The sequence below is a fragment of the Nuphar pumila genome, chromosome 3 (genome assembly GCF_984573655.1).
Source record: "Nuphar pumila chromosome 3, dmNupPumi1.hap1.1, whole genome shotgun sequence".
NCBI classification, from domain to species: domain Eukaryota; kingdom Viridiplantae; phylum Streptophyta; class Magnoliopsida; order Nymphaeales; family Nymphaeaceae; genus Nuphar; species Nuphar pumila.
In genome coordinates, this window is record NC_143251.1 from 29,330,298 (window position 1) to 29,345,216 (window position 14,919).

General features: G+C 39.3%; 1 protein-coding gene across 2 annotated transcripts; it reads right to left on the reverse strand.

The window, feature by feature from the left end:
* Window positions 1–1,140: 1,140 nt before the first annotated feature.
* LOC149842448 (aspartyl protease family protein 1-like) lies at window positions 1,141–13,381 on the reverse strand. Of its 2 annotated transcripts, XM_089999177.1 has the most exons (10): window positions 12,952–13,309; window positions 12,689–12,824; window positions 10,533–10,768; window positions 9,759–9,983; window positions 9,522–9,663; window positions 9,366–9,439; window positions 9,185–9,284; window positions 9,048–9,105; window positions 1,637–1,708; window positions 1,141–1,557 (listed from the first exon to the last, which is right to left on the reverse strand). In XM_089999177.1, exons 1-10 carry the CDS (start codon window positions 13,260–13,262, stop codon window positions 1,343–1,345), a joined length of 1,569 nt encoding a protein of 522 aa, XP_089855303.1. In that variant the 5' UTR covers window positions 13,263–13,309; the 3' UTR covers window positions 1,141–1,342. The 2 variants fall into 2 exon arrangements, with proteins under 2 accessions (XP_089855303.1, XP_089855304.1); XM_089999178.1 differs by lacking the exons at window positions 1,141–1,557; window positions 1,637–1,708 and adding an exon at window positions 8,208–8,348 and having other exon boundaries at window positions 12,952–13,381.
* Window positions 13,382–14,919: the final 1,538 nt, after the last annotated feature.

Below are 14,919 nucleotides of genomic sequence, written 5' to 3' on the forward strand. Positions count from 1 at the left end.
ATACTACTCTTCCATCTCCAAATGGCAAATCATCATGCCTTAAAATATCACTAAGAGTCTCTTTGACAATGAAAATTACATAAAGAATGATCCGCATCTAGATTAGTTCTAATTTTTTTGGAGAAAACTTTTTTTTTTTACGACGAGGAACCCAGGCCGAGAACGAGACCACGTAATGGACCCGCCCCTCAGTGAGGCAAACCTCGATTGGGGCTCATGACCACCCTGCCTTACGTGGCCTACTTTCTAAAGCTACAGACATACCCGTGGGCCAGAGGGGTTTGATCTGGTATCTTCAGGGTGCGCTTGAATCACGGACGCGCGAAGACAGGATGCACCAGGATGTCCATGCATGTCCGCGAACAGGACAAGATGCACTGTCCTGCCCTATTCACGTGCCCAAAAAAATGATTTTTTTGTTTGTTTTTGTCTGAGAGTGTCCGTTTGCCACTGTCCCTGGGGGGCACAGAGCAGCAGCAGACGCCAAATAAGCGTCTGTGGGACACCAAATCCCCATTCGCGCATTCCGTATTTGCATAGGCGTGCGGACATATGTAGAGCCTGCGCTTGGTGCATCCTGCAGACCAGCACGGGCAGGGATCCGGGTTCAGTTTGGTGACGGACCTGGTTAGGTTCTGCTCATGTTGAACTAATGTTGGTCCAGGTCAACTTGGTGTGTGGGGTGGGGGATAGCGCAAAGGTTATCTTGGTTTTAGCACAAAGTGCGGGGGGAGGGGGGGGGGGCAACTTTCTAAGAAACCTTTCCCCTTCGGGATGTTGAAAAGGTTCCTCAAAAATGAGCTTGAATTCTAGAATGAAGTTTCAGCTTGAGCTGAATTAGTTGACCAATGGAGTTGCATCCAAACAACACGTAAGGGATGCTGAGGTTGCAACAATCTTAGGTTACCAAACTGCAACCACTAAACGTCTTCCAGCATGCCTAGTCGGGCACTTGTCAGGGTGGGGGGACTCCCAACTTATAACTTCGATCAAGCACTTTATCAAATTGTATAGGATGGAAATGAGCAAAGATCATCAGATGCAGAATCTCCACCTACAATGCAGATTCTTTATTGACGCGGCAGGAACTTTGCTAGGACGGTGAATTATTTATGCTATGTTTTATTTCAAATGAAACACTTTAAAATACAAAGAATTCCCGGACAATAGCATTATATATTCAAGCATCACACATTTACAATGTGAAAATCCTAGCGCTCGTGTAATACATCCCAGAAATGCCTGTAATACAGAGGAAGGCCAAATAGGGCCAACTGATACATACATGATAATAGTGCGTAGGAAGAATAAATTCCATATACAGCAAGGGAAGAGGGGAACATTAAAAGAAACTTGATAAGAGAATAAACAAAACTGTAATGAAAGTTTGAACGAAAATTGGGCGTGTAGCATGGCCAGAGGATGTAGATGATCTCTGCGTCATATTCCCTTTTGTTGTTCTGTCCTCTGGATTGAAAGCACTGGGAACAACAGCAGCTGCCGGGGACATGGCTGGTGGTCTGACTGGTAGTATGGCGGAACCTTCAATGTCATAGCCTGAACGGAAAAAATTCACTCCCTCAGAAGTGGAGAAAACAGGATCTACAAAAAGAGTACCCGAATTGATTATGCTTACAGTCAAATGTCTTCCAACCCATGACCATCTTCTCTCTATCAAAAACAATCCGATGGCCGGTCATGAAGTTTTCTGCAGACAAGATGACAAAAGGTATTTGGTGTTAAGGTAGCTTCCTCCTATAAAACTTATTACTACTTTCATGGTTACTTGATAAATGAAGCTCTCTGCAGAGCCTGCAAATGCGTGTTACAGAGAGAGAGAGAGAGAGAGAGAGAGAGAGAGAGAGAGAGATGCTAATGCAGTTACATCCACAGGTAGTCATGCAGGATAAATCCATGTTGAATAAAATCCCACCCTATGTCACACGGACTCGGCTAAGGAGGTGCCGCACCCGAGTCAACACGCCCCGACACGGGTGCGGCTTCGGACTCGGCTCAGACTCGGTCAACGAGTCGAGGCCAAGTCCATCCACATTTTGGACTCGGTCAACTTTGACTGAGTCCAAAAATGTCCATTTTGATTTTTAAATTACATTTTGGATCCGGGTCGGGTTGGGTCCGGACCCGACCCAGATCCAAATTTCTTTTGCAGCAAAACCCTAAAAGGGGTTTATCGACAGGGGGAGGGGCTTACCCTCTCGATTTTGCCTCTCCCCCTCAGCCCCTGCAGCTTTCTCCTACACCCACGCCGGCGATCCAGACTCCGGCGACGGTACGCACAGGCAACCACCGTCTCCCCCTTCGTCAACACTCAACAGGTATGTCGATCAACCCTCCCTCTGCTTGCAGCCTCCCTCCTTGCACCCTCTGCTCGCAGAAGAGGGGCTTGGCCCCTCTCTGTGCCTCCTATTCACAGGCCCCTCCTCGTTTCGCTTATGTTAAGCAGGCCCCTCCCCCCGTACCCTCTGCTCACAGAAGAGGGGCTCGCCCCCCCTCCCTGCACCCTCTGCTCGCAGAAGAGGGGCTCGGCCCCTCCCTGTGCCTCTGATTCATAGAGGAGCCCCTCCTCGTTTCCCTTTTATCGCAGGGGTAAGAAGTATGAGTGGGGGAAGGAGGGGGATCGGCTGACAGGCCGATCCTTGCCCCGCCGAACAATAGGGGAAACGAGGAGGGGTCGAGCCCCTCCTCGTTTTCCTTTTGTGCGGCAGGGGTAAGAAGGAGTAGGGGAAGGAGGGGGCTCGGCTGACAGGCCGAGCCTTGCCACGCCGAACAACAGGGGAAACGAGGAGGGGTCGAGCCCCTCCTCGTTTTCCTTTTGTGCGACAGGGGTAAGAAGGAGTAGGGGAAGGAGGGGGCTCGGCTGACAGGCCGAGCCTTGCCACGCCGGACAGAAGGGAAACGAGGGGCCTCCGGTAGGACCCCACCCACCCCCCTCCCTGCACCCTCTGCTCGCAGAAGAGGAGCTCGGCCCCTCCCTTTGCCTTCGATTCACAGAAGAGGGGCTCAGCCCCTCGTTTCCCTTCTGTCCGGCGTGGCAAGGCTTGGCCTGTCAGCTGAGCCCCCTCCTTCCCCCACTCCTTACCCCTGCCGAACAAAAGGAAAACGAGGAGAGGCTCGACCCCTTCTCGTTTCCCCTGCTGCCTTTGGCTTTTTGGTAAGGGTGAATCCCCTGGCACGGATAAGGTTCAGCAGGGGCTTGTCCTGCCCCTCCTTTTTTGCGTAAGATAGGGGGTAACTCCTATTACTATTATTTTGAAGTGTTTATTAACTTTATTTTATTTACTTATTTTCTTTTCAGTTTTCACTTTTCAGATATAATGGTGAGTTCTAGCAGTAGTGTCAATACATTTGTTTCAAGTTCTAACCCTGAATTAGAAGTTTTTCAACCACTTTGGAGGCTTATGACAAAAGGGGTAAAAGCTAGTAGTGATGGTGGTGGGAATGTGCAGTTTCATTGTAATCTATGTAAGATTGTTTTCACAGGTTCTTATACGCGTGTGAAAGCACATCTTTTGCATATTCGTGGTCAAGGAATTAGGGCATGTTCTGGGGTTGACAAAGACATGTTAAAGCAATTAAAAAAAGAACAAGAGGAAGCTGAAAAGAAGAAAATTGCAGAGATGAGAAGCGATTCGATTAATTTGTCTTTTCCTACTGCTAGTGATATACAAGAAGAGCTTTTAAAGAAAAGAAAGATGGAAAGCAATAAAACGATACAAGCGTCATTCAAAAACATGGCAAGAGCAGAAATTGATAAAAAAAGTGGTCGATTCTTTTACTTAAGCTCAATTCCTTTTAATGTAGCTAGAAGTCCATACTGGAAATATATGATTACATCTTTGACTAATTGCAATTTGAGTGGTTATGTGCCTCCTAGTTCAGAAAAACTAAGAACAATCATTCTTGTAGATGAAAAAAATAGAATTGAAGACTTGTTAGAGACCCAAAAATTTGCATGGAAACAACATGAAGTGTCGATTGTTTCTGATGGGTGGATTGATATACAAAGACGACCACTGATAAACTTCATTGCTTACTCACTTAATGGGCCAATCTTTTTGAAGAGTGTTGATGCATCTGGAGAGTATAAAGATGCTGAATATTTAAAGAGATTATTTGTCAAAGTGATAAAAGAAGTGGGTGAAGAAAGTTTGGTGTAAATCATTACTGACAATGCTCCAGTTTGCAGTCGTGCATGAATGAATTTGGCAAGTGAAGATACATATTCACATATTTTTTGGACTCCTTGTGCAACACAGTTTAAATTTGGCACTTAAGAGTATATGCAATCCATCAAAAGATGATGCACATGCACATGAAATGTGCTTATGGATTGAGGAAATAGAGCATGATGTTCGAAATATTAGAAATTTTGTTGTAAACCATCATCATGCCCTTTCTATATTTAATATGCATTTTGATCTCAAGTTACTGAAAGTTGTTGAAACTCGTTTTGCTTCTCTCATTGTTATGATAAAAAGAATTAAGCAACTCAAGAATGCATTGATGATGATGGTGGCTGATCAAGATTGGGATTTTTATCGTACTGAAGATGATGTCAAGGCTCAAGCTATCAAAAAATGCATCTGTGATGATTTTTGGTGAGATAAAATTACATATTTTGTTGAATTTACAGAGCCTATTTGGGAAATGTTGAGAGAAGTTGACAGAGATGTACCCATGCTTCATAGAATTTATGAAATGTGGGACAATATGATTGAAAAAGTTCAAAGTATCATTTTTAAACATGAGAAGAAAGATATTGCACTTGATGATTTAGAATTTTACAATCATGTACATTTAGTTTTAATGAGAAGATGGGATAAAAGCAATACACCTTTGCATTGCATGGCACACTCTCTCAATCCAAAATACTACGCAAAAAAATGGTTGACAGCAGGTGTTGGTCGTGTTTCTCCAAATGAAGATTCTGAGATATCAAGAAATAGAATGATATATTCGGGAAGACTTTTTAATGATCCTCACATGTTTAAGGTTGTAAATAGTGAGTTTGGCAAGTTTTCTATTGGGAGATTTGATTCTTTAGCAGCACTTGTGGCAAGAGACGAGTAAGATCCCCTTAATTGGTGGGCAACATATGGATCAGAGACACCAAATCTGCAACGTCTTGCAATGAAGTTGTTATCCCAACCTGCTACATCATTTTGTTGTGAAAGAAATTGGAGTACATATGCTCAAATTCACAACATTAAAAGAAACAAACTCACTAGTAAAAGAGCAGGAGATTTGGTTTAAGTTCACTCAAATCTACGATTAATTTCTCGTCGCACCAAAGAAGAGTATAGGTACTTTTTTTTCTTTGTATTCAAAGTTTGTATTTAAATATTTGTATTCAAAGTTTTAAGTTAGATACTAATATAGTCATTTTTTGATGCAGTTGTGGATCATCCAAGAATTGAGATGTAAATCCAGAAGATTTTGACTTGAAGGGACAACATAATTTACATACTCTCAACATGGACTACATCGATCCTGTTCTTCCCTCTAATTCAGATGATGAGGCAGATTTATGATAAGTTTTGTTGTTTATCACACTCACAAGCTTCTTTATGTGTTATATTTTGGTAAGTTTGTGTTGTTAAGAATTGTTTTTTTATTTTTGCTTTAAAATTTACAATCTTTATGTGTTAATTTATTGTTATATATATATATATATATATATAATTACATATATTTAAAATATATATATTTATATTTATAATATATATTTTTTAATATATATATATAGCCGATTCACCGTGTCCAAATTTTTTGAAATTGCGCCGCACCCGTGTCACACCCGCACCCGCACCCGCACCCATGTGACATAGATCCCACCTTGACTACAAATGCAGCATGGCACAAGCCACTTGTTGCCAATTTAGAACTGGGTATATTTGTTAATAGTGTTACTACATACTGTGGCAAAAAAACACACGTACAAGCTTTATCTGGAAAATCCAACCCATACATGCATTTACCATGCTCCAACCATTGATTTTAAAGCTCTTAAAAGACCTGTTTACACATCACGATTATAGGATAAAGCATATTTTTGTTCTAAATAAACTATGTAGGTCATTCATATCTGTAGGACTTGACTACAAAAAATAAAAAAAAAATCACTGATGGTACTAATGACAGCAGCTAATGTGTAGCCTTAAAACTAAACAACGAAAACACCAACACTAACAATCAGTTTCAAACAAAAGAAGGCTCATATGATGATGATGACCACAACGATGATGAAAATTAAAAATAAATAAAGAGGAAAAAGCTGATGACGATAACATAACCATGACCATCTTGGGATGTATCATTACTGCTAAAAGCAGTGCTAGCTTTGTAAGACAATATGAGCTGTTGCTAGCCTTGATAAAATTAAATTTTCAAAATATAGCGATTGACTTTGTTCCCTAATCCCCCATCCCCACCCAAAAGAAAAAGAAAACAATATACTGTGTTTGTTTGATGCTACCCAATTTTAAAATTTCTTCAGGGGAAGAGCTCGCTTAATCTTGACAATTAACCAGTTGGCAAAACCCCACCATCAGACATTCTACTGAGATATTGCAGTTCTGTTTTGAACTCCAGCAACCAAATCTGCAGCAGTGACTAGTTAAACCTTTTTGCACTCTATAGAAATTTCCATTAAAATTTTCACTTTTAACTTGTACCTATTCTTAAAATATAAATGGTGAAACTTTGAATTAATTTCTAGTCAAAACCCATGCCGCCCCCCATCACAATTATTTCACTAGAAAATTTACATTTGACTTTTGGAAAGATAAGGAAATTTTCAAATATACCCAACAAAGTTTCTTTACTTCTTCAAATGCTTCGCAAACGTTTTCAGGTTAAGCAAAGTCCCACAATGTAACTTCTATAATCTGTTAAATTTCCATGTCAGAAATATGGTTTCCTTTTTCAAATCTAATTATCTCAGTTCCAGAATTTTATGCAAAACCCATATTGACTTTCCATTTGGATAAACAAAACCATTGGCAAGTGAAAATCTTGCTCCATTGTGGCAGCTTACAATACTTGGCAACAATGAAGCCTTGATATGTTTTAGATGAAGAAAATTTTTCCATTGAATATGAATACCAGTAAAGAAGTTGAATGCACATTGTTTTAGGTGAGCAATTTTAACCCCATTTCCAAGGTTAAACTAGAAATAGTACAGAAATGGGAGTAATTTCCCAACTGTAGCAAGAGTTTCAAGGACATTTGAGAACTGTAAGACAATGGTGAATTAAGTCTGACTGGTATTTGAATTACCAAGGAAAAAAGGTGACAACTCTTTTATTTGGTATAGAGAACAAGTGCAAATTGTGGATTGTCTAAAGCAGCAGTAGTAAGTTGGATATATTGCTTAAACATGCTAATTAAATAGAGAACTCCTAACTGAAGATGGCAACCTCAACACGATATGTGGACCTAGACCTAGAAGTTATAGATATTTCAGTAATTTATTTTGTGTATTTTTCTTCATTTTACTTTCACTTCAACTTGGGAGTTCTTTAATGCTTCACTTTTCTTGGCTTTTCCCAGCAGTTCCCAAAACTAGGGTATGTGCACAAACCAGTGTTGTGAAAAGCGCACCTTGAAACAAAGCTAGAATATTTTTTTTTGCCTTGACGCGTGCTAATGAAGCGCAAGTGCCCATGAGGTGTGCGCCTCATAGGACTTGAGGTGCACGCCTCAAGGCGAGGCTTGCTTCAAGGTTGAGATGTGTCATAGGCTCTTGTTAAAAAGGGGGATTTTTAAAAGAAAAAGAGGGAGGACCGATTGTTTAGGGCTCTCTCTCTCTCTATGCCTAAAGGAAGAAGAAGAAGATGAAGGGCGCTCTCTCTTGCCTCTGCCAAAAAGAAGAAGAAGAAGAAAGAGAAAGCCGAAGATCTCTCTCTCTCTCTCTCTCTCTCTCTCTCTCTCTCTCTCTCTCTCTCTCTCTCGATCGATCGATCGATCGATCGAAAGGAAGGAGGGCCCATTCAGTACGTACCTTCCCTCTCTCTCTCTCCTTCGTCTCTTAGTATTATTATTATTATTATTATTATGTTCTCCTCCTCCTTCCTCTGTCGAATTCCTTTTGTTTTTCTTCTTTCTTTTGTGGATCTTCTTCTTCTTCTTTTTCTTCTTCTGTTTTTCTTCTTCCTTCTACCAATCTTTTTCTTCCTCTACTGATCTTTTTCTTTTGTTTTTCCTCCGCTTCTTGTTCTTTCGATATTCTTCTTCTTCCCTCCTACTTCATTTTCTTCCCTTCCTCGGTTCTTCTTCCCTCTTCTTTTTTCTTTTTCCCTTCCTCTGATCTTCTTGAACAATCGGGCCTGTTAATTAGAAAATTATTTTGTTCTTATTAATTAATTAAATATATTATCAATAATAATTCATTGATTTGTTGCTTATTTGTATTTTATACGAGCAGCATGCTATTTGTATTATGTTATTGTGTTTTACTATGTATAACTATATGTGGTGTAGTATAGCATTATGTTGTCTTTTATACAAATATATAGAGTGGTTCTTGCTAATTATTGTGATTTTCTTGAAGTTGATCATGTAGATTGTTCCTTAGTTAAATAATCACATCTTTTTGTTGGATCAATTAAATTATTGTGTTGTAGTCATTGCTTGGAATTCGTTTCATAATTTAGTTTAGATTCTCCAATTATTCATTAATAGTACATAAATGATGCATCTTTATTTTTGTTTTTTTATTTGATTAATTTTTTAATATTTTTTGTAAAGCTTACACCTTAGTCCTCGCTACGCGTCAATGCTATTCACAACATTGGCACAAATGATTGTGAACTTGGATATCCAATTAGCCAAAGTTTCTTATTATTTAGATTTAAATGCTTCACTTATTTTCATCCATATTGTGGCCATAGTTGAGAAAATATATATATAGCATGATGCATGGATATATATATATATATATATATATATATATATATATATATATATGTGTGTGTGTGTGTGTGTGTGTGTATCCATTGACTATTGAAGATTAAAAGGGAACTTACGCCCAATGATGTTCCAGCCATCACTCTTCAGAATAGCTAGACAATACATTTGTTGAACCTGCATATCATGATAAGATAAACTGTGAATACTTAGTAGCAGGATTCATTTATTCACCAACATATATTACATTACCTACCAATGTGGACACAAGAATTGTAGGACGAATGACAGGAAACTTGCCCCCACCATTCATTGTCATGTTGATTTGTGGAATACGTATGTAAGTCTCGTTTAAGCTGCATAAAGACAAATTGTTAGATTTCATTTTCAGGACTTATTTATCAAGGTGCAGTAAATAGCATGGGTAGATTGATTACCTTAAATCATAACAATAGTCAAATGGGATCCTGGGATCAGGTTTATGCCGAGGATGATCAGCTTGCTTATTAAACTGCAAAAGGAAGCAATTCAGCATGCCTAAGAATTATAGTCATCTTTAAGCCTAGTAGTAAACAAATTGCTGAAGAACTTACACTCTCTCCAATATGCATGTAGATTGGATCAGCTAGATAAGTGAAAGAGGTGCCAGTATCAAATAATGTGAAAAGCCCAGGTTCTGTTTTGATATGACTAATACCCACTTGTATTTCAGTAATGGTAATATTGTATGTCGGGCTGCATATTTATTCCAGTGACAAACCACAAATTTTCAAATCCATTATTATCCAATACTAATATTGGTTTTCTTATGAAGTAGATAAGGTACTCACTGCAATGGGTTCACATTAAATGGAGTTTCATCCTGGTCAGTGCTACCTTTGTCTCCAAAATTGATTCTTCCCAAATCATCTCGCCCAAAGCACATAGAAAAAGAATCTGCAATAAGGCCAGAACTAGCTAGAGTGCTAGGGACAGAGACCTTCTTCATCCCAAGCCCAAACAAACCATTTGGAGCAGCACCTTGCAGAAAGGAGCCAGTCTGAACCTGTCCACAACTACACCATGAAAGGAACGTTTCATATCCGTTTATTCTGAGATATTTGGAATTAAAATAACCAAGAATATTATACAGTAAATATTAAGCATTTATATTTCATTGAACAGCCTGAACTTGAAGGGATAACATTTGCTACCCTAATGGTTTCCAAACCTCCTAGGTGAACGGCTCTAATTTTTTTTTCCATTTTTTTTTGCACATCTTACCCTCAATATGTGATCTACATGTTTTGTTTAGTAGAAATCACACCTTGGAATCATGTTTTTCCAACATGTACATCGGATTTTTCAACGTCAGTGTGTTACAGTGTATTTCAACCCTCACAAGATTGAAATTTTTACATTGAAAACAATATGAGCCAATGGTTGATTCCTACTATTTTCACCATGCTGAACACATCCATGGGGTCAAATTTGGTTAAAACAACTTCCCCCTATGACTTTTAACTAGGGGGTTTGGAACCCACTAGAGTAGCCAATATTTTCCTGAACTTGAGTATTAATATCAAAACAGAACTTAGTCAAATACATGAGAAAAAGTTTCATACCCAAAGACAATTGAGGCATTTATTGTTTTTGGTTTGCCCTCTTCTGTAGTCAAGCGCAGAACATCCTCTATCAAAACCCCAGACGATGAAGTATTAGCAGAAACATAAGCAACCATATAAGGGCACTGATTGGTTGTTCCAGAGCAATCCTTTTGAGAATGACAGAGACTAGAATCGCAAGGCACACGCTTGCTTGTTGTAGATATATTAGGAGTGTACATGCCAAGCTCAATACCCTGAAACAACAGAATGGACAAATAAAGAGGCAAGGGTTTTTATTTTTTTTCCTACCATAGAATTAATAATTGGGAAATGACACTATATAGTAACAGGTAGATGCCAAACAGTTTCAGGGATTCAATCTGAAATGCAAAAGGTAATCCAAAAATTAAGTTCCTATATGCTGAAATGATACCAAAGAATTGTAATGACGTTTAAATAACAAGAATCAAACATCATCATCATCGAACTCACTCCTGTTTACATGGGATTGGCTCTGCAGATGCTGTTTCTCCAGTTATTCCTGTCTAATGTTCAAAAACAAGCATGTGTCCTGATGATAACGATGTTGTAAATATTCAAAAAATATTCCAATGAAGGCACTGAAAAAATCCAATAGTACTATTGCTATATATACCTAATAGTTACAAAATGAGATAAACAAAGATGGAGAATTTTATGAGAATGCCAGAAGTCATTATCCTTCACCTCAGTTAATTATAAAACCCAATTACATTGAAGCTTTCTGTCAAAAGATGATGAATTTGTGGTCTTCTATCATAGAATGAATGACTCAATCAAAAAGCACCCATCCACCAATCCGTTGAAATCTCCATTAAATATAACTCGGTAACAATTATGATATTTTAGTGAGCCAATTAACTAGTGTACAATCCAATACAAAATAAGCACTTAAGCAACAGAGAAATTATTCAAAGCCATTCAGGACTAGAAGGTGCTGCCCGGATCAAGTGGTCCAAAGATCAACTAATTCCCACTATCATATAGTTGAGAACCATTTGGGGCAAATATGCTCGACTTGGTGCAGATTGTAGCAATTCAAACTTCAGTTACAATAACCCCGCAATGTCTTTTTCCTCTTATTATTATTGTCTAAACCATAGTCACTAATAACGTTCAAGGTATTTTCTCGGAAAGGGTTTTTCTCGAAAAGATTTTCAAAAGTTGGTTTTTCTAGGAAAAATCTCATGTGTTTAAAAAATTGAAAAAAATTATAAATAATAATAATAATAAAGAAAAGAAAATAATAGTCTTCCATTAATTTTCTTGAAAAAATATAAAGAAACAAGTTTTAAAAGGTTTTAAAATATAAAAGAACAAAAAATGTAAATGCAAGCTTAAAATATAAAAAAAATGAGTTTTTTCGCAAGATTATCGTGATATTATCACAATATATTGCCAATAATTTTGGCTGACCTTAAATCATCTGTATTATCGCAATATTTTTAAAACATCGGCCATATCAGTGACACTAGTGTAAACCCATGAAGTAGATCCGAAGAGAGACATTGGACCCTACATAAGGATAAATGATGCATGAGTGAGTTGCAGCCTGGGATTACTGGACACATTTGGATCTCCTAGAATGTATTTGGATAGTGAAATTACATTAAAAAATCCATAGTGCATCTATACTATATTCATATTCTAAGGTTTTTTAGAGTTTTGTTTTCTTAAATATTAGAGATGACTTTGGGAGAGGTTGGATTGAATTATTGAGCTAGTCTTTTCCCATGTCTTTTCCTGTGATTTCCTTTGGTTGCAACAGAAGTTTATTTAATCATATACCATAGATCGTCGCATAGATCTTGCATGACTGGCCCTGAATAAACCTTAAACTACTTAAGCATATCAGTGACCCCTTTCTCTATTATCAAATTTCATTTTTTCGGAACGACAAGAAACACAGAGACTTCCACCATCACCATGCATCCGGCTAAGTTTAATCACATAATACTAATAACAACCAACCAATCATTCAATCCACAGGACTACTTGATGCATAAAACGCCATTATCCGTAAAAAACAAGAAAGAGGAGTAGGTAAGGGATCGATCAACAAGACTACTTCGTGCGTGAAACACCATGATGCATAAAAATCAATAAAAGAGGAGCAAGTGGGAATCGAAGCATACGGATAAGCCCTTAACGGTTGCAGAATTAGAGCAGCTGCTGCACTCACAGGGCAGCCAGAAGAGATCACTACCCGTGTCCAACGCCACCAGAAACTTCGCACCCGGCGTCCCTATCTCAACCAACGCGTAGTGCAGGCTTCAACCCCATCAAAATCAAAGAACACGAATCAGGAAAAGGAAAAAAAAAAAGCCTACCCTACATTTAGGAAACCTCCTATCTAACAACTCAAGCACGGAATGCTGAGAAAGAGAGAGTAACCTACAATCCCAAAGAATTGAGACGGAAAGTCATGTTCCCATCAACGAATGTGACCGGCTGGTCGCTTCCGGCCAGATTCCGGCCTCGGAGGGCGCGATCGTGGTGGAAGAGCGTGGCGTAGTAGTCGATGCTCCCTGGCTGGGGCCAATCGTCCACCGAGACGCCGGCGGTGGAGCGCACCCAATCCCGGACGTGATGGGAGAACTTGTGGTGGAGCTCGAAGCTGAACGTCTGGCCGGCGGACGGCCGGAGGAGAGAGAGCAGAGCGACGAATAGGAGGGTCGCCGTAAAGAGGAGGGCATGGGAGAGAGCCATAGCGTGTCAGGCGGAGTCCATTCTAGGGCGACGACGACGACGACGACGAAGTGTATATAGTGGAGGAGGAGGCCTTGATGTTCAACCATCATGACGCGGGGATCACGAAGTCGTCGTCGTCGAAAGAAAAGAAAAACAATGGAAATTTCTCCGCTCTCTCTCATTCTCTCTCTTTCTGGTAGAAAGAAGTCTACGAGACCAGGGAAAAAAACGGGATCCGTCCTAACCCGTTTTAGTTTGAATCGACGTAAAATTTTATGGAGAATGGAACAGGGATGAAGGTGAAAATCGGGATATAAAATCGAGACCCTTGCCCCAGCCGGTTCTCGTATTTTTATTTTCGTTAATAAAATTATCAATATATCTTTATATATTGTAATATATATATATATATATATATTTCTAACTCTACCTCTCCTTATTTTCTTATTATTATTTTTTAAATATAAATAAAATTATTTTAAGACGAAAATGGAGATTGGGGCAGAGTCAGAAATGAAAATGAGAACAGTTGTTTTGAAACAGGAATGAACCCAGAATGAAAAGCAAATTTTTGAGACGAGACGGTGGTGAAGACTCTGTCCCCAGCACCCGTGCCGTGACCCACATAAATCCCTACACTCTCTCTCTCTCTCTCTCTCATCCTTTACACGCTACTCTGTCCCTCTCTATCTTTATTGGAAGATTTGTACTGACTCGTCCTCTCCCTCACTGCAAGTTATAACTAACCACTCGAAAAAGCCGCGAAAGGATAAGTTGCCATAGGATAGCACAAATATGTGTGCCTTACGCACCTCATCACCCTCCATCTTGAGGATAGGCCTGTGTGGGGCCCAAGATCTGATGGAGGGCATTCAGATGGGTAAGGCACAATTTTTGTGCCATGGCAACTGACCCGGTCGCCTACCTTAACCTGAATAGTGAAAACACTCATCCGCGTCCTTTGACTTTTCTCAGCGGCTGACGTCTTTATTTATTTATACTTTCAAGGGAGCCCCCACTCGCTGGAGTCAAAGTTGTCACGTTGCCACGCCCTTGAGAAGAAGGCTAACGGGCGTATGAGTTAGGCGAAACACTCGCGTCGCTTTGCGGAAAGGCTACTGGCCCGACCCAAGTTCTGATTGACCCACAATTTTTCAATGAAAAAATAATTGTTTTACTGGGTATGATCCGGATCTGGTTTATGTAGTTCTTATCAGGTTCAGGTATAGTTTTTCTTATGGTGGGTAGGATTAGACTCGGATCCAGACCTGATATCATATTCAAAATTGGGGCCATGTCTAGTTCCACCTGGGTCCCCAACCGTTGACACCTCAATCTCTCTCTCTCTCTCATGTACCGAGTCAATGCCTACATTGTTACTATTTTACATGAATTGTTGGTTTTTTATTTCTTCTAAAACAAATGTTCTTCATGCATGTAAAATAGTAAACATGGATGACGTGATCATTTGGTTGGCCTTGGTGATTTTTTGACAGCCTTACTTCTTTTAATCAAACTGAAAAAATTCTTGGAGTTATCATTAGTCCAAGGAACTCGGTTTTTTCTATGACCCATCTTTTTGTCTATTATAAAATACTAGAATGATAAGCAACGTGTCCATATGGCCGAGCTCTGTAAGTAAAGCTTATGTCAAAATTTTATTATAAAAATAAAT